The sequence below is a fragment of the Ascaphus truei genome, chromosome 1, assembly GCF_040206685.1.
Source record: "Ascaphus truei isolate aAscTru1 chromosome 1, aAscTru1.hap1, whole genome shotgun sequence".
Classification (NCBI taxonomy): Eukaryota; Metazoa; Chordata; class Amphibia; order Anura; family Ascaphidae; genus Ascaphus; species Ascaphus truei.
Genome location: NC_134483.1, coordinates 485085324 through 485105662, shown reverse-complemented (window position 1 = coordinate 485105662; position 20339 = coordinate 485085324). Strand labels below are relative to the sequence as shown.

The 20339-nt window shown below is 38.8% G+C and overlaps 1 protein-coding gene and 1 long non-coding RNA gene across 2 annotated transcripts; one reads left to right on the top strand and one right to left on the bottom strand.

Moving 5' to 3' along the window:
• Positions 1–14946: 14946 nt before the first annotated feature.
• On the top strand, positions 14947–17757 carry LOC142472070 (uncharacterized). Its single transcript, XR_012789587.1, has 3 exons — positions 14947–15113; positions 16144–16199; positions 17459–17757. It is a non-coding gene; the product is annotated as an uncharacterized LOC142472070 (long non-coding RNA).
• LOC142472068 (uncharacterized) lies at positions 16966–18429 on the bottom strand. Its single transcript, XM_075578779.1, has 2 exons — positions 18362–18429; positions 16966–17998 (listed from the first exon to the last, which is right to left on the bottom strand). Exons 1-2 carry the CDS (start codon positions 18408–18410, stop codon positions 16974–16976), a joined length of 1074 nt encoding a protein of 357 aa, XP_075434894.1. The 5' UTR covers positions 18411–18429; the 3' UTR covers positions 16966–16973.
• Positions 18430–20339: the final 1910 nt, after the last annotated feature.

Genomic DNA, 20339 nt, shown 5'->3' with positions numbered 1-20339 from the left:
ACGTTCAGCTTCCGTAACATAGTCTGATGTATCTAAGATGACAACTCCTCCCCCCTTATCTGCTGGTTTTATTACAATCTCTTTATTTTTCGAAAGATCTTCTAGTATTGTCCTTTCATTCTTGTTAAGATTTGGTCTAGTCCTATTTTTTTGAACACTTATCTTTTTTAGGTCTTCTTCAATTAGTTTTTGAAAGGTTTCCAGATAGGGACCCTTACAAAAACTGGGATAAAATTTAGATGGCTTTTTTAAATCCGTATGTAAAAATGGATCATCTTTATGTTGTACAGTCATATTTTCCGTTTCCCTTTGTTGATTTGTTTTGGCATAATACCTCTTCAATGTCAGGCGCCTTACGTATTTCTGCGCATCAATGAACATTTGAAATGATGATGTTCTATTAGATGGGGCGAAATTCAGGCCTCTACTTAGAACTGCCTCTTCTTCCTCTTTTAATTTGTATTTACTTAAATTGAAGATTCCTATTTGTTTAAATGTGTTGTTTACCTTCTTAGGTCCCTTCTTCCCCCCTCTACATCCTCTCTTCTTTCCCCATTTCTTATTCCTTTTGTGGTTATGGCTGATGTTGCCCTCCACATTCTGGGGTAGTAACCCTCCTGCTCTCTGTCCTTCTCCCATCCCCTCCTTTGTTCTAAAAAAGGAGGCTCCTGGTTATCAAAACGATTCTCTTTCCTCCATGGGGATCTACATCTTTCCCGTTCTCTTCTATTACTAAAATCTCTTCTTTCATGGTCTCTATCCTCTCTATATTCCTGTTCCCTTCTTGTGGGTTCTCTATTCCCCTTTAAATGGGTGTCCCGTTCTTTGTGTGGCCTTGAATTACCTCCTTCATGTCTTTTATTGTTATTTGATCTCCATTCGGTATATTTACTTTGATTTTTCCAATTATTGGTATATCTATCCTGGTTTTCATTACGTTTATTTTGTTGTGTGCGTCTATCCCTCTCACATCCTTTTTCTTTCTCTTTTTGTCTCTGTTCTTCTCTATTTGTTCTTATAGATTTACTCCTTTCTCTTCTATCTCGTTTTTCTGGTTCTCTAGATTTACTTCTTTCTTTGTGTGCTGTTGTTACCCCATGACTCTTCTCTTTGGTTTTATAATCTCTATATTTATTATCCTTATAATCAATTTTATCCCTTCTAAATTTCATCCTTTTATTTTGTTTGGTTGTTTCCTCTATTTTGTCTAATCTGTCTTTAATTTCTATTTCACATAAATTGAATTCTTCGTGTCCCTCATATATTTCCAGGTTACATTGGGTCTCAGTGATTTGTTGGTCTAATCTTTTTAATGTTTCACCCCTTGTGATGGTGATGAACCTCATTAATTCAAAGGAACAGTTGTCCATAATTCTGTTCCATTCTGCCATGAAAACAGGATTATCTTGTTCCAAAGTGGGAGTTTTAAAGATACGTAGCCCTCTTGGGATTCTAGCCTGCTCTATATATTTTTCGATGGCAGCTAGTTCCCAGCATTGTTTAATTTCATCTGTCATTAATTTTTCTAAAGTCTGAAATTCAAAGAACATTTTCTCTTCATCTAGACCAGGGCTAACTATTATCTCATCTGTAGTGATCATATCTTCTTCTAAGGAAGTGTCAAAAACTTCTTCTAATTAGAAGAAGTTCTTGACACTTCCTTAGAAGAAGATATGATCACTACAGATGAGATAATAGTTAGCCCTGGTCTAGATGAAGAGAAAATGTTCTTTGAATTTCAGACTTTAGAAAAATTAATGACAGATGAAATTAAACAATGCTGGGAACTAGCTGCCATCGAAAAATATATAGAGCAGGCTAGAATCCCAAGAGGGCTACGTATCTTTAAAACTCCCACTTTGGAACAAGATAATCCTGTTTTCATGGCAGAATGGAACAGAATTATGGACAACTGTTCCTTTGAATTAATGAGGTTCATCACCATCACAAGGGGTGAAACATTAAAAAGATTAGACCAACAAATCACTGAGACCCAATGTAACCTGGAAATATATGAGGGACACGAAGAATTCAATTTATGTGAAATAGAAATTAAAGACAGATTAGACAAAATAGAGGAAACAACCAAACAAAATAAAAGGATGAAATTTAGAAGGGATAAAATTGATTATAAGGATAATAAATATAGAGATTATAAAACCAAAGAGAAGAGTCATGGGGTAACAACAGCACACAAAGAAAGAAGTAAATCTAGAGAACCAGAAAAACGAGATAGAAGAGAAAGGAGTAAATCTATAAGAACAAATAGAGAAGAACAGAGACAAAAAGAGAAAGAAAAAGGATGTGAGAGGGATAGACGCACACAACAAAATAAACGTAATGAAAACCAGGATAGATATACCAATAATTGGAAAAATCAAAGTAAATATACCGAATGGAGATCAAATAACAATAAAAGACATGAAGGAGGTAATTCAAGGCCACACAAAGAACGGGACACCCATTTAAAGGGGAATAGAGAACCCACAAGAAGGGAACGGGAATATAGAGAGGATAGAGACCATGAAAGAAGAGATTTTAGTAATAGAAGAGAACGGGAAAGATGTAGATCCCCATGGAGGAAAGAGAATCGTTTTGATAACCAGGAGCCTCCTTTTTTAGAACAAAGGAGGGGATGGGAGAAGGACAGTGAGCAGGAGGGTTACTACCCCAGAATGTGGAGGGCAACATCAGCCATAACCACAAAAGGAATAAGAAATGGGGAAAGAAGAGAGGATGTAGAGGGGGGAAGAAGGGACCTAAGAAGGTAAACAACACATTTAAACAAATAGGAATCTTCAATTTAAGTAAATACAAATTAAAAGAGGAAGAAGAGGCAGTTCTAAGTAGAGGCCTGAATTTCGCCCCATCTAATAGAACATCATCATTTCAAATGTTCATTGATGCGCAGAAATACGTAAGGCGCCTGACATTGAAGAGGTATTATGCCAAAACAAATCAACAAAGGGAAACGGAAAATATGACTGTACAACATAAAGATGATCCATTTTTACATACGGATTTAAAAAAGCCATCTAAATTTTATCCCAGTTTTTGTAAGGGTCCCTATCTGGAAACCTTTCAAAAACTAATTGAAGAAGACCTAAAAAAGATAAGTGTTCAAAAAAATAGGACTAGACCAAATCTTAACAAGAATGAAAGGACAATACTAGAAGATCTTTCGAAAAATAAAGAGATTGTAATAAAACCAGCAGATAAGGGGGGAGGAGTTGTCATCTTAGATACATCAGACTATGTTACGGAAGCTGAACGTCTTTTGGGAGATGAAACTACATATAAGAAACTAAAATCTAATCCAAAGATAAAATTCACAAAAGACATGTTATCTATGTTAGACGGTGGTCTGGAACAAGGGATTCTTTTAAAGAAAGAATATGACTTTATTAAAATAGAGAACCCAAAGACACCAGTCTTTTACTATCTCCCGAAACTACACAAGTCGCTCATTAATCCCCCGGGAAGGCCCATAATATCGGGGATTAATTCATTAACCCAAAACCTATCTGCATACATAGACACGTTATTACAACCCGCAGTGAAAAAACTTCCATCACACCTAAAAGACACAACTCAAATACTTCAGCTGCTAGAAAAAGTGGTCTGGCAACCAGAATTTCTGCTGGCAACTTGTGATGTAACATCACTGTATACGTGTATAAATCACATACAGGGGTGTAACGCAACTAAATACTGTCTAGAAAAACATTTAACAATAGCACCAATTCAGTTGGACTTCATTATTGATGGGATTAAGTTTATCCTTGACCATAATGCCTTCTGGTTCGGGGATGAATATTACTTACAAACAAGAGGAACTGCGATGGGCACCAAATTTGCCCCCAGTTATGCAAATCTCTTTCTCGGTTGGTGGGAGGACCAAATCATTTGGCCCAACCAGACGTGGGAGGCAAATTTGGTGCTTTATCGCCGCTACATTGACGATATTGTGATCATATGGAGGGGAGATATGATCTCCCTACAAAATTTCTTTGACACAATAAATCAGAACAATGTCAATCTGAACTTCACATATAACATTAGTCCCACAAAAGTAGAATTTCTGGATTTGGAGATCTTTATAGAAAAGGATAAAATCAATACAAAAACACATTTTAAATCTGTCAATTGTAACAATTTTATTAAAGCAGATAGCTGCCACAAGAAAAACTGGCTTGAAAACGTCCCCTATGGGGAATTTAGACGTTTAAAAAGAAACTGCACAAAACCAGAAGATTACGAGACTCAGATTGCACCTATGAAGGAAAGATTTCTGGAGAAAGACTATAAAGTCCAGACAGTGGAAACAGCTATGCAAAAAGTAGAAGGTTTAAACAGAACAGAACTGCTAACATATAATAAGAAAATACCAGCTGATAAATTTAAAAACAATTTTATTCCTTTTATTACAGCTTTTAGTACACAGTCCAACAAAATTAGGGGTATTTTAAAGAAACACTGGCATATTTTAAAACAGGATCAATGGCTTGCTGAGATTGTAGGTGAAAAGCCAGATGTGATATTCTCAAAAGCCCCAAACCTGAAACAAAAATTAGTTTCCAGCTACCTCCATCCTAAACAGAACCAATGTTGGTTGGACCAACTGTCCAAAGGGTTCTCACATTGCTTGAACTGCATAGCATGTAAGAATAACACTCAATTAATTAGAAAATGTACAACTTTTAAGAGCAATGTTTCATCACTTGAATATCCAATAAAATCACACATTAACTGTAACAGTAAGGGCATAGTATATGTGCTGCAATGTGGATGCAATCTCCAATACGTAGGAAGAACAATAAGGAAATTAAAAACACGCATTGGAGAACACATCAGGAACATTAAAAATGGATTGGAAACCCACAGTGTGTCGAATCACTATAGGCTCAAGCATAATAAAAACCCTGCCTGTCTAAAGTTCATAGGAATTGAACAGGTAAAAGCAGATTGGAGAGGAGGAGATTTCATTAAAAAAATATCACAAAGGGAATCCTTCTGGATCTTCTCCCTCCAAACACTTACACCAAAAGGGTTAAATCTGGAGTTAGAATTGACAGCATTCATTTAATACTAAGATCATGATAATTCATTCATATTTTATCTCACAGTACAGTCAGAAGGTTATATCAGTTTTAACATTTCATTTAATTAATTATTTAAATTATTGTTTTAGTTTTCATTCAATGGATCTCTCTATGTGCATAAGAACGATTATAAACAATGTAATTACCCACGCAAATGTATAGAATAAGGAACAGCGTTGGATTGGACAATCAATGAACTGACAAGTATAAGGAGTGCTGTTACCCTGCATGTCTCTACGTCACTGAGGAAGCTTTTAGCGAAACGCGTCTGACGGCTTTTTGGTCCTCGCAAGCCACCATACCCAGGAAGAAAGTCAAATCCCAGTTAGTGAAACATCATCGCCGAAGCGCATGCGCATGCGCGGACGGCAGGCAACGGAAGCAGCAGCAGCAGTGGGGAGTCTGACGACCGGGAGGAAGACCAGACTGTGCACAAGTCAGGACGAACCACCCGATCTACACCCGTACCATTGCAGTGCCTTCATCATCTACTGGGACAGACTCCATGCGGACACCTAACCATCTGGGAGGCAGTCCAGGCAGAGACTGAAAACTTCACCATTCCATGCCATTTTTTAATGGTCGCTTGTGAGTTGGCAATCTCTTTTTAATCAATTTTGTTTAATAAAACGGTGTTATACTATGTTTTTTCTGTCTTTCCCCTTTCTCTGAGGTTGTTCTGTGAAACACACACCATACTCAAGGTGGATATAGAGGTTTTAATGTAAGTGTGCTTCCTTAACCGCATATCCCCAGCATACCACTGTGTTTTAACCCTTCCTGATTGTGGTCCCTCTGTCTGTTTATATTGCATGTGTCCTGGAAACCTGAGTAAGACATCGCGCCGGAGGATCCCCCCCTTCTTTACTCTCCTGTTACAATCAAGAGGTTGTTGAATCACCTCTTACAGAGACTCTGGCAGCAGGACTTTACTCCAGAAGGGACTGAACTTTGAACCCATTTTATACGGTTGGCGCAGTTATTTTATTTTCTTTGCAGCTCCCCAGATACCCTACATCAATCATATGTACTAACAATAATAAAAACAGTGCAATCTGCTGTAAGAGCTATAGGAGGAGACACAGAGAGGGACTGCTTCCCTCAGCTCTCTCAGCACAGCTCTTCCAGACTTTTGGCGGTCCGTAGGATTACCACTGTGGGTGTCCCATTCAGAAGCAGGGACCACCGCTGTGTTAATTCTTCTGGGAAATTCCCTCTGCTCTGGGCCATACAGTAAGAGCTAGAGCACTTGGCCATGATCACAGCCGCACTTGGGCCGAGGTCCACCCACTTCAAAAGACGTGCAGATGGAAGTATTATCCCACCATATCTGTAGCAAAATCGTACTGTGCAACATAGAGCAAAGTAAGAAATAATCACGTTTCCTCTAATACAGAGCTAATTACAAAGAGTGTAGTTGGCAAAGTTGGAATGATTTCTCCAAGATCAACTCCGCTAAATCCTATTCCCTAAAATAAGCTCAATAGCAGCAGCTACAGCAGGCTCCTGGGGCATGCACACTGCTGTGTACTATTGGTACCTGCAAAAAGCAAATAGTACATTTACTGCTGCTGAGGCTTTTGCCCCTGTTGCTCTAATAAAGACTGCATAACTGGAAAATCGCTCCTCAGCTTTACAGGTGGGGGCAGAAGTCTGTCTGTATCTGTCAAAAAGTCTATGGGGCCTATGCAGAGAGCAGCGAATTTTAAAATTGGCGAATTTATTAAAAAGTAGCTTTTTTGGAGAGTTTTAATCTCCATATGCAGAAAAGTGCGAATTCTGCTATGTTTAACATGGATGCGTGTGGCGAGTTTAAATTGGCGAGATGCGCGCTTCAGAAATGTGTTAAAACAAATTCGCGCCTTTTTTTTTCCCTTTGCAATGGCCGCGAGCGGCAGTTTTTTTTGGCGAGGCAAAACGGAGACAATCGCGCCATTTTATTGGCGCGAACAGCCGCTAGATGCCGTTCGCGCCTCTCTGCATACGGATATTTTTAAAACTGGCGAGATTGAGGTTCTCGCCAGCCGCGAGGCGAGTTTTACAAATAGAAAAGAAAAATTGGCGCGTTTTTCGGAACTCGCCATTTTCTGCTGCTTTCTGCGCGATTTTCTCCAAAAAATGGCGAATTTCGAAATAGCGCTGCTCTCTGCATAGGCCCCTATATTTGAAAAAAAATAATAAATCACTGCTTTTAACTATCTTCCTTCCTTTGCTTTTCTACACATAGCAGGCTAACTACACTGCTCTCTTCCTCTCCCTTTACCAAACCTCACTGACAAGGTAAAACTACTGCAGGCAAGCTTATAAAGCTTATCAATCGAACTTAAAAAATAAATGTTACAAGGCTGCTGTTAACTGTAAATTGAAAATCGCCCTTATTGGGGCAAACAGTTTAAAAAAAACATTTTGTAAAGTTTGAGGGAAACAGTAATTAATCAATATCGACAATTTCAAAAATCCTTTTTCGTAACAACGTTGGAATCAGAAATCTTTGCTACAATTAATATAATATTTAAATATTTGTGATATAAATATAAAAAAAATTATGATGAATTAAAATATTGCAATTCAGGAGCAAAACATGTTATAGTATATTAATTTCACACACCAGCAACATATATGATTTAGATTTTTCTTTTAAACAACACTTTTTCTTTAAAACAATAATTGTATTATTTATGATTGATGTTTAATTCATTAGAAATTGTTTGGAAAGTATCCTATAAATTAGGAAAGTATATTAGTGTCTAAAAATCATTGCTTTCTTATTACCTATAAGCCAGTCATATTTGTCTTTTTAAAGGTCAATCAATGACAGCATGAACTTTTTCAATACTGAAAATCTGCAATAAATATATTTTCATAGAACTGAACTCTGCTTAATAACTTCTAATTCTAAAAATCACAGTAAGTGACCTTTATAATGTCACTATTGTTTGCCCAAATTTGAAGACAATCATAGTTACATAGTAGATGAGGCTGAAGAAAGACTTACGACCAAGTTCAACATAGGCAAAACGTAGACCACTGATACTTTAGTCTATATTTAAGTAATAACCCCCTCATAACAGGGCATTACTGGCCAATAATGACCTGGCAGGAAGAGATGAAGGCCCGAGGCAAAGCCGAGAGACTTTTACCCAGCCAAGGCATTATTGGCCAGTAATGCCTTGTTCTGAGTGGATTATTACTATTATAGGCTAAATGTAGGCTTATTTAATAAATAATAGACACTTTTGTATAGTTATATAGATTTTTTTATTAAAATTAATATGGTAAATACATTAAACCACCTCTATATACGCTTACACTGCAGATATCTATATCCACAAACTGCTGCCCCCTCTGTGTACTGTGTACACAAACACACACACACACACACACACACACACACACACACACACACACACACACACACACACACACACACACACACACACACACACACACACACACACACACACACACACACACACACACACACACACACACACACACACACACACACACACACACACACACACACACACACACACACACACACACACACACTAGGGTGACCAGATTTTGAAAATGAAAAACCGGGACATTTTTTTTTTTACATAACAGTTTATTTATTGTAGTACACTTATACTTACGACCATTTGTCCTTGTTACATAGTTGTGTGTGTGTGTTGACCTCACTAATTGAACAAAAAAACCCAGATGTGAATGATTCTGAACCCCTTAACCAGTGTCAGGATGCCCCCTCTTCACAATTTCTAAAGCAGCAATCCTGCCTGGGATCTTACCTGATCCGCAGTCCCTCAAGGTACTATACTGGAGGGGAGCTGTTCCCTACCAGTCTTCCGAGGTCTCCCGTGTGAAACTTGAGTCAGATCTGGAAGAAAGAAGGGTAGGTTACTTCGGTGTAGGTATACGGCAGTTAAGATAAGACAGGGAGGGTGAGAGAGACAGAGAGAGAGGGTGAGAGAGACAGAGAGAGAGAGAGAGGGTGAGAGAGGGTGAGAGAGACAGAGAGAGAGAGAGAGGGTGAGAGAGGGTGAGAGAGAGAGAGAGAGAGAGAGAGAGAGAGAGAGAGAGAGAGAGAGAGGGTGAGAGAGACAGAGATAGAGGGTGAGAGAGACAGAGAGAGAGGGTGAGAGAGAGAGAGAAAGAGAGGGAGAGAGAGAGAGACAGAGAGAGGGAGAGAGAGGGTGACAGACAGAGAGAGAGAGGGTGAGAGAGACAGAGAGAGAGGGTGAGAGAGAGAGAGAGGGAGAGAGGATGAGAGAGAGAGAGGGTAAGAGAGAGAGAGGGTGAGAGAGAGAGAGAGAGGGTGAGAGAGACGGAGAGGGTGAGAGAGACAGAGGGCCTCATGCAGTAAGCGTTGATAAGGGAAATATGGCCATGTTATAGCCAAAATTGGGTTTGAGATTCAGTAAGCGCCGATAAGTGCTTCATATCGCCAGGTTTCGGAGCCGATTATTTGGTTATGGCCAGTCGCCTGCCGATAAGCCTGTTTTCGACACTGATCGCCACTTTTTTAAATCGGCTGGATTCAACAAAAAAAATCAGCTTATCGGGGCTGATCGGCACTACGAAATTGAGATGTTATGGCCGATTTCTCCCGCCAACTAAAGTTGGCAGTTTGGACGGGAGAACGATCGCTAAGGCTGCCGGAACGGCACTTAGAAAAAAAAAATCTTCTGTACATCAATGGAGTCAATGGAGCGGGGACGTATAACAGTATAGTACTGTTTACGTTTCATTGCTCACAATACAAGGGGGATTTGCATTACAGTGTGGGGGCATTCCCTGCATTGTGTCACAGCTGATGTGTCTTATTTGCATAACATTCGACTTTTACATGTTTGCAGCATTTGCGGGTCACATTACTCATCATGTGATGATGTGGCAAGGGAAAATACTATACTCAACTCTTAAAGGAGAACCTCACATCATAGCACACATTTTACTGCATTGATCGACAATTGTTTACATGATGTTACACATGTCACACATGTCACACATACACCGTATATTCATGTTCCTTTACATTACACAATGCTTGTAATGTGTCACGCATCTTTAAACGTTCATGTACATCTAAATTCTCATGTTTACATCTACGTTTGGTCCTCCCTATTTTCATGACGTCACTTATTGGACGCGCAATCACATTGCATATTTACATTATAACCGTTGCATTACAAGCACTTCAACCTAACTTATATGCACATGTACAGTAATTCATCATTGGGACACCTTGTAAACTCATTCTATACCAACTATCCTCATTACACAAATGCATGCATATGCACACGACTATTCATTGTTGGCAACATGTCACAATAACATGGATAATTACACATGTTACACAAAACTTTTCCCACATCAATCTCAGCCTTTTTGTCTCATTACATGACTGACTCTTGCGTTCAGAAGTTTTACATGCATTGCACATGCAACTATTTATTTGCAAGCAATGTTTCTACAAAGCATCACGTCACATCATTGCCAAATATCATCATTCCCTGCAGAATACACACAACAAATACTTAGAACAACAAGTGCACACAGCTTGCCACAGAAGTACTTTATTATGTTAATGTAACACCTTGCATTTTACTATGTCACCTGACATCATCACATACCTATTTAAAGGACGCACATTACCTGCTCATTCACAGCTACTCATTTCAAAATGTTGCGAATGTTTAGGAGACGGAGGAACATTCTTTTCTATGACATGCTTGATGATGAAGACAATCATATAGGGCAAGGGAGGGACACACCGAGGGACAGTGACAGTGACGCGGATACGACAGGGACAGGGAGAGGGACAGGCCGAGGGACAGGTAGAGGGACAGGAGATCAGAGGAGAAGACAGAGGAGACAACTTGTGCCTCGTCCGCGTCTGTACAGGGAGAGAACCCTGTTAGATGGGATGAGTGAGGAGGAGATTGTAAGTCGCTATCGTTTGAGTTCAGCAGCAATCTTAGCTCTTTATGAGGAGATAAGGGGGGATTTAGATTTTTTCACAGCCAGAGGTCGTGCAGTCCCTGGGCTTGTTAAAATGCTGTGCTCATTACATTATCTTGCTTCCGCGTCATACCAGACAACTGTGGGCATAGTGGGCGGGGTCTCGCAATCTACATTCTCGCGGGCCTTGACCCAGTTTCTCTATGCACTCAATAGACGCGCTAGGAATTATATTCATTTTCCTACAGAGGCGACAGAGTGGCTGGAAGTCAGGACTGGCTTTTATAATATAGCAGGGATACCATCTGTGCTGGGTGCAATCGATTGCACACATGTTGCTTTGATTGCACCTAGTCAGAGTGAGCATGTGTACCGCAATCGGAAGCACTACCATTCACTCAATGTACAGGTGGTATGTGATGCCACGATGAGGATAATGCATGTGGTACCCAAGTTCCCTGGTTCCAGTCACGATTCCTCTATCCTGAGGAACTCTTCAGTCTTCCATGCGTTCGAAGAGGGACATTTTGAACCTGGTTGGCTGCTGGGTGAGTACATATTTACATGTTCTAACACAAAACACATGTTGATTTAGGAATGTTGGCATTGTACAATTTGATCACTAATGTCAGCTTATGTGTGCTCCATTCATTATAGGTGACTCAGGATACGGAATTAGGCCGTGGCTCTTGACTCCGGTGCTAAACCCTCAAACTGAAGCAGAGGACAGGTACAATGCAGCCCATATATCTACAAGATCTGTTATAGAGAGGACATTTGGCCTACTCAAGACCAGGTTTAGGTGTCTGGACAGAACTGGTGGGGCTCTTCTATACAAGCCTCAAAAAGTGTCTGATATTATCCTTGCCTGTTGCATTTTGCACAATGTTGCACTCAGGCACAATGTACAGTCAGACCTAGCTGAGGCTTTGGTAGACGAGCATCCCACCCATGTAGCTGCTGAAAATGAACAAACAGCCAGTGGTGGCCAGACACGACAGAATCTCATCAATTCATTTTTTTCTTGTAAGTACAAACTCATATGTTCCTAGTACTACTTTTATAGTTTAATTATGTTATATTAACAATAATGTTTCTTTATATAACCTTCTGTTAGGACACAGATGAATATGGGTTGCACACCTTTCTTTTCTCTGCTGTGTGCACAAAGGGATGTGGCACCGGTATGTTATTGTTGCACAGGTTATATAATCCCTCTTCAATTGTACTTTAGTTGTGTGTATGTGAATACAACTTGGGTAACAAAGCAATAATATTTTAGCATTGTGTTATTCCTTATGCTAAGACAAAACACATATTATGCCCATAATCATTCATGCTTCTAGTATGCTTACATACAATGTTATTGGTGCAGTGTAACATGTACATCCATATGATGTGTACACCAGGCTGATTTACATTTTGAATGTCATGAAATATACATGGTGTTGTACATTTAACACCAAATACACACTTTGCTGTGTTGTTTACGGTACTGAAGATGGCATGTCAATGTTTGCAATTTATATATTGTTCCTTTGCATTATAGGTATATCTCCAGTATGACTGATCATGGTATGTATATTTGCTGACATCTCTCATAAGATGTGGCTACCTCAATCTTCCTATAATTATTGGAACTAAAAACCCAACATATTGGTTTAAACACAAATGTTACATATATGTACTTTCTGTATCATGTATATGCATTTAGCTACTCTTGAGCTTTCATGTGCATTGTATTACAAAATGATTACTCACATTTCATCACATTTTATGTATGTTTCCTTATAATTTCCATTAATGTAATATAGAGGTGGTTGGAGAAAAGGGGATAACTGTACTTATTTGTTTACTTACGGGAGCACATTCATCACTAGCATAGACACACTTTTTAAGACAACTGTTTGTGTCTCTATCAATTGGTGTAGGATCCATGTATAACACCGACAAATGATAACACCAGCTTTATTATGGTAGCTTATATCATCATATTGACTATACTATGTATTTCTAAACGATTAATAAACACAGTAAACTATAGTTAGTTAGGTTAATGAAATATACACAGAAACGTACTTCATAACATGATGGTGATGTCATATTCAGAACATCATGCATTGGAGGGGACCATAACATCTGGCCACTAACATTATTTGCTACAGTCCCAAACCATTTTATCTACATACCCATGTAACAAGAGATTTTAAAAATAAATGGCTACTTGGTTGTAAGTGTCCTTTACATTGGGAGAAGGAGTGGCTCACTGAGTAAAGACACACACTGGCACTGATAGTTTGAAGCAGGGGAGTCTGGTTCAATTCCCGGTGTGGGCTCCTTGTGACCTTGGCCAAGTCACTTTATCTCCCTGTGCCTCATGCGGCAAAAAAACATTTGTACGTTCCACGGGCCAGGGACCTCAGGCTGAAACATGTGTCTGTAAATCGCTGCGTACAACTAGCAGCCCTATACATGAACATGCTCATATTATTATTATTATTGTTACATAGTTTCGACAGTCATACGTTCCATTACATATTAGAATACACAAATGTGTTAGCAGAGTGGGAATGGTTGTTATATATAAAACACACCATGTCATAAAATGTTAGTAGTCATTAAAGAACACTCAATAAAAATTCATGAGGCACTCTTTTGCAACATCATTATGTTAATTAAGTGCTTATGCAATATAGGCATAAGGGTATCACATTTTTAATTGTTTGTTAATAAGCGCTGCAAGCAATATAAAATTAGTTCCATATGTAGTATAGTAGTCGGTGGCTCCTCCTCACAATCATCTCATATAAAGGTAGACTCTTCTGAAATCATACATTGATCCGATTGTATCTTCCCCGACATCTCTGAAATACAGCAAACACATGATGGTCAAAGATGGCACCTTACTAGATATGCATCCGTGACAACGCGTTACGCAGCTCTATATGATTGTGTAGATACACACGTCAGTCACTTATATGTTAGAAGTAAAACTGTTCATCAGTATGTAATGTTTCTTTAAATTTGTAGCAGGCATAACTATGTATAAGAAGTGAACGTTGCCTGTATACTGAAAGATGTGCGCGCACATCTTTGTGTGCGCACGCACTTCACGCTTGGCTCCACTAACTGTTAGCGCATGCGCAAAACAAAGCGTACGTTGTGCGTTCAATACATGTTGAAAATACCAGTAAACATAACATCTTTATTTCAAATACAATGAAGACGAAACTACATTCGTTCTAAACGAGTACATCTGTATTCTTTTTAAACAGACGTGTTTGAACAGAAAGCACGGCCGATAACACAATGCGCAAATGCAATACGTGTGACGTCATGTTAAGCCAGCGTGAAACGCACGCTAACACTCCTCCCACTCAATTAACATTCGGCTAACGCCCAGGGTACGCCTACAAACACTGAGCCGCACGCATCACACACTGCAGTTACCGTTACTATAACAAAACATCACAGCCAATAGGCTTTGAGGCGCGCACGTCGCTTGGGGGCGGGACTTACATCACTAATCCTTTTTAAGGACGCCTTGGCCCATGACAAGGGTCCCACGTCATACGTGGTGGACCCGGTTTTCAATGTTGTAGATGTTGCATGATAACAAAACAGGTATGTGTTAGAGTAATGGTAAAATGTTGCTAATATGTTTAAAGGGATAGGAAAGTACGTATATTTATTCCGTCAGCAATGTGTACTACTCTTTCAGGTCCTACTATATTGTATTAGGAAACAATTTGTTTGTGATCGCTACATGTTATGCAGTCTGCAATGTTACGCTGTATCCACGCATTGAAAGTGAAAATGGTGGTTACAAAAAAAAAAAAAATTTAAACGCAGAGTCAACGCATAACGATTGTTATATTTACCATTCTTCTAGAATTAACTCTTCGCCTGGCTGCAACTGGTCGCTCCAGAAATGCAAGCCATTTTCATCCACGCTTAACCCAACCGCTGAATCCAGTATGGCACATATCTCCTCCAGGATGCGCTCATAGGAATCGCCACTGCTTTCTTCAAATAATTGGTCGGGAGGTAGGTTCATTTCTTCCGGTTCCCATTCCAATGCAATTTCAGCTGAAAGGCTTGGTACATAATCATAGTACTTTTGTTCTTGTACAATGTGGGTTTCAGGAATGGAGGCTGCAGATATTGCAGCACGTATCGATTCAAACGGATCAGTAGTAGCGGATACATTGCTATTGCCATTAGGAATAAATATGCCTTTCACGACAATATAAGTGCCGTCTTTCAGGATAAATTGTTTTTCCGGGGCAACTTCCAGAAACCATAGGTGTGTTGTAGCTTATCCTGGTCACGTTCAAAAAAGTCATTACTTGATAAAGTGAATCTTATTGAGGAATTAAAATTCCGTGCATGCTTACGGTCTTGGTAATAAGGATATTTTGCTCGAATGAAATCATCGATTTGGCGTGTGCTTGCTTTCTGTCCGCGACTGTTCAAGATGGCTTCACAGATCATGTACTTATACCCTAAAAGGGGATTAATATTGTTAACGAATTCATCAGCCATGTCTGAGTAGCACAAAAGCTGTGTGCAGGTCTGTGTTATTTGCTCATCAAAATGAATGTGCTGAATGGCTAACAAACTCCTGTTTTTCCTTGTCAAGGTCAACAAAAGTAACTACTTTGACTCCTTATTTCAAACGCCAATTGGATTTGTTTGTCTAATTGGGTTAACAGTTGTGGTTCGTGATATGGGACTGTGGGAGAAACATTTCTCCTTCTTTTATCTCGTTTGTGAAAAACATCCCTAGACTGTGAATGCGTTCACATAGTGTTTTTTTGAAAACTAACAAAGAACAGTGTGTGAAAATATTTCTTAGCCAGGCATATCAGTAAAAACACACCTGCAAAAAGAAATGTTTTTTCCCCGCTTACATTTCTGTGTGTATGTGAAAGTCTGGTTAACTCCCTGTCTGCATGAGTTTAAATACGTGTGTATATATATATATATATATATATATATATATATATATAAATATATCTCTTATAAAAATATATATATATTTATATATAATATTTTTTTTTTTTTTATATTGCAGGAGTACACACAACATTGATGGCATTAAGTATACCTTGTATGAAACCTATTTAAATGGTGAGAAACATGATTGAATTAAGTAATAAACATTTGTTTAAGCACAATACTGTTAGAGTCTCATACTTAGGATATTTCTCAAACATTAGGCCTGTATTATTAAAATAGTGTTTTCACAAGGAAGCATGAAGTGTATTAGTTTGTGTATACCAGTTTATATAGTACTATATATATATATATATATATATATATATATATATATATATATATACACACACATATACATATATATATACACACTCACACACTCACACTCACACTCACTCAGTGTGTGTGTGTGTGTGTGTGTGTGTATATATATATTATTATACATTCTGAGATGTTATAGAAACGAACACACAACTGATTAAAGGACAAAATTACAATGGCCAAGCAAGGCAAAGGTAAGTAATAATTTACACATAATCCTGCTGTACACGTACAAGAAAGATGTTTGCACTTACTTAGGTGTTTTAATAATTGCATGTGACTAATATGCATATGCAATTCTTACATCAATTAACACACCCAAATGCAATGTTTTGCTGCAAAGTCAATGGCAGCTTCTCTAAACTTAGCAACTGGCTCCTGGTGGACCATTACTGAACAGACGATTACAACATAAATATTTATAACACAATTAATTATGAGTGTTAACATTTCCAAAACTTCACGTGTACAAGAACATAGTTGAAAGTTTGGAAACAACACAGTCTTCAGCATACATACAATAGTAATTAGATAATGTGAAGTCAACAAAACAAGGCCAAACACATATTTTGTGAATTATAACATTTATTTTTTTTGTTCCTTTTGCGAGCGAGTAACAGGCCTGCTTGTTGTCTCTTGAATTTTCCTTTTTCTTTTGCCACCAACTTTAGGCACAACAGAGCCACTTTGAGTGGCCTCTGGCACTTCACGGGCAGGGCTTGTGGCCAGTGACTGTTCACCTACGGGGCTTGTGGCCAGTGACTCACCTACAGGGCTTGTGGCCAGTGACTCACCTACAGGGCTTTTGGGCAGTGATTCACCTACAGGGCTTTTGGGCAGCGATTCACCTACAGGGCTTTTGGGCAGCGATTCACCTACAGGGCTTTTGGGCAGCGACTCACCTACAGGGCTTTTGGGCAGCGATTCACCTACAGGGCTTTTGGGTAGTGACTGTTCACGGACAGGGCTTGTGCCCAGTGACACATGTGAGCAAGTTGGTAGACACTGCACAAGTGATGGTTGGTCTGTTTCATGTGTGTCTTGTTTTGTTTTTGTCGCCTCCTTTGTAGGTGTCTGCTGCTGAATTTGTACAGATGGCAGCGGTAGGATGTCATCAGGAACCTGCACAGCAATGTCTGCTACTTGACCGGTAACATTTGGGCCTGGTGAATGAATATCAGATGAATGTGGTGAAAACTGACCTGCATGAACAGATCCTGGCTGGGAGGTGTTGAATTGTGGTACATTAGTCATTCTCCAGTAATTAGCTTGTGTTTGCTGAACAACTAATGCTTCGAATGAGGTGTTGATTTTTTGCAACTGTTTAGGCACTTCAATGAAGACTCTGTGGAGATGTGCCAATTGTGATACTGTTTCTTCCTGCAGTCCAATCATCCTTTCCAGCACTGTCATCATGTCTGAATGGCGACGATTTTCTGCGTCCACTATTTTTCCCTCTGAAGCTACAATTGCATCGTATGTGGAAGTTGATGGACGATTTGGCGGTACAACAGTTTCTATTGGCACCTCTTCATGGTCACATGATTGTATTTCAGTCTCTTCTGTGGCGTCATCCTCATCATACTCATCATCCTCATCACCATGATGTTCTAAAAAGAAATGTACACATTATTAAATGGCATGTTAATGTATGCTGTGTTACTATGTAATTGTACTATGTCCTAAGTAACACCTAACATGTAAGCATACGTTTTATAACCTCATTAAAAACTACCTTGACTTACGAATAATGTTTGGACTCAGTATGAAATATGAATGAATGAAAAGTTGCTCTAAACTCAGAAGTCCTACATGATAATTAACATCACTAACACAATACATGTTGCCTTACACTTAATTTTCACTGACACTAAGTAATCCTATTTAAAGAAGATGTGCAAAACAAATAATGCACATGACAACATAACATATAGAAGAGCACATATTATATGGCCAGCAAATGATACACTCACCTTCTAGTAGTGTTGAGCTGGCTGACCCAGGTGAAGACACTTGTTCCATCTCAGGTGACACATGTCCTCCAGGGGCAACTATATATAACAATAACATAAGTTTTACATTTACATGTGTAAATATTGAACAAACACTTATTGTATGTTCTGTATTTATGATTAACTAACAACATCAGTTCCTTAACCGAAAATGTGTGTGAAAGTGAACATAAATAGTTGTAATAACACTGTACATGCCTGTGTACTTAGAATTTTTGAGTTCCCTAACATACAACATACTATGTTTCTGCAGTAATGCGTGAGGATAAATAGATTAAATGAGTACATAAAAATCATATGTTGTGTAGTGATATCAGTATCATAATGTACATAACTATCATGAGATGACCATTCACAATGGTTATCATGAAGGTGGTCATATTGCAAAAAGTGTTGTTTTTGGTAGAGGATATGTGTGGTACATTAATCGAAGATGTGGCACACCTGAATGTGGCTGTGACTCAACAAGACAACACATGCAGTGTGTGATAATGTGTCTTTCATAGTAGTTCAACTATAGATATGAGTGAACTAATGTGTGACGTACGCTTTGATAAGTAATGAGTTGTTGGGGCATTTAGTAGCTAGAGTTAAGCTTTCAAATGAGTGTGATTAACTTCAGTTGTGCTATTCAGGTTGTAAGAAAGGTATTCCCTTCCCCAAAAAGCCTAATCAGCCACACCTTTCAATGACTTGAAACAGGTGCAAATGGTGTGAACTAAGTTGACCGTGAAATGAGGCTGTAATTAGTGTGTGTGCTGAACCCCACCCCCTCTGTTGAAGTGTATGCTGTGATGAGATATTAATTGCAGCTGCTTTAACACAATGGTAGATGAGCTAAGTAGTCATCTGCAGTGTTTAAGTTATGAAAACAATGACATAACATATGCTACGTGTGCCTCATTATGCTGTCTGTATATGACATAAAGCAAAAATGGACCTTTTCATAAGCAACTATAGATGTGTTAGTGCCAGTGATGTTTGTAGGCCGTTACATGCAATTTCTTTGATGCATGCTTAAAATAGGCAGTAATGTCATGTTTGTCGGAGTAAAATCAATAAAATACACAATAACATGATACATATTTCTGTTCTGTACCTGTAGCTACTAATAATTTCTCATGAACATGTGTTACACGTGTACTACCCTGTTGTTCCCCATCTTCGCCCACCATCAATTGCTTCCACTGCAGCTATGCATTTTGGGAATTCACATGTAAATGAGCACGCAATGGCACGTGCTATATTAGTTACTGCTTTTAGTAGGACTACTACATATATGTCTATTTTGAGATATATATATATACAGAATCAGACATATACATATATAGATGCAGGTATGCTTATATTGTGAAGACAGTATAAAAAGCAGTGTAACTATGCAAAATAACTGTAAGCAACGACACGCCTAGTACAGTAATATTTATCACCTGCTGGAAATTGTGACGGATAAATTCCAATGTCACGGTCACCAGCCAAGCCTTCCACGACGACGGTAAGTAATTTTGGCCGAAGCAGCTCCTCCAATGGAGTCAATATGAGACGTTGTGGTGTGGGCCCACCTCCAGTGCCAGTAGCATGCACGCGTTGGTGTTGTATTTTCTTTTTCAATTTGGACCTAATATCATCAAATCTTTTCCGACAATGATACTTGTCCCTGACACTATTCCCACAGGCATTGACACCAATGACTATTGTGTCCCACATTTCTTTTTTGCTTGCTGCACTTGTCCGCCCTTGAAAAACATATAAAAGATATGAGGTAAATGAATAATAATATAAGCACCAGTTTCCTACACTGCTAGCTGTTCCAAGTGATAGCAAACATGCTGTTTTATGTGTAATATGTGCAGCACATGAGCATTCACTACTAAACCTATACATGTAAGCAAGGTTGCATTCATATTGTATGCAGTTCTGGCAAATTGACCGCCTGTGT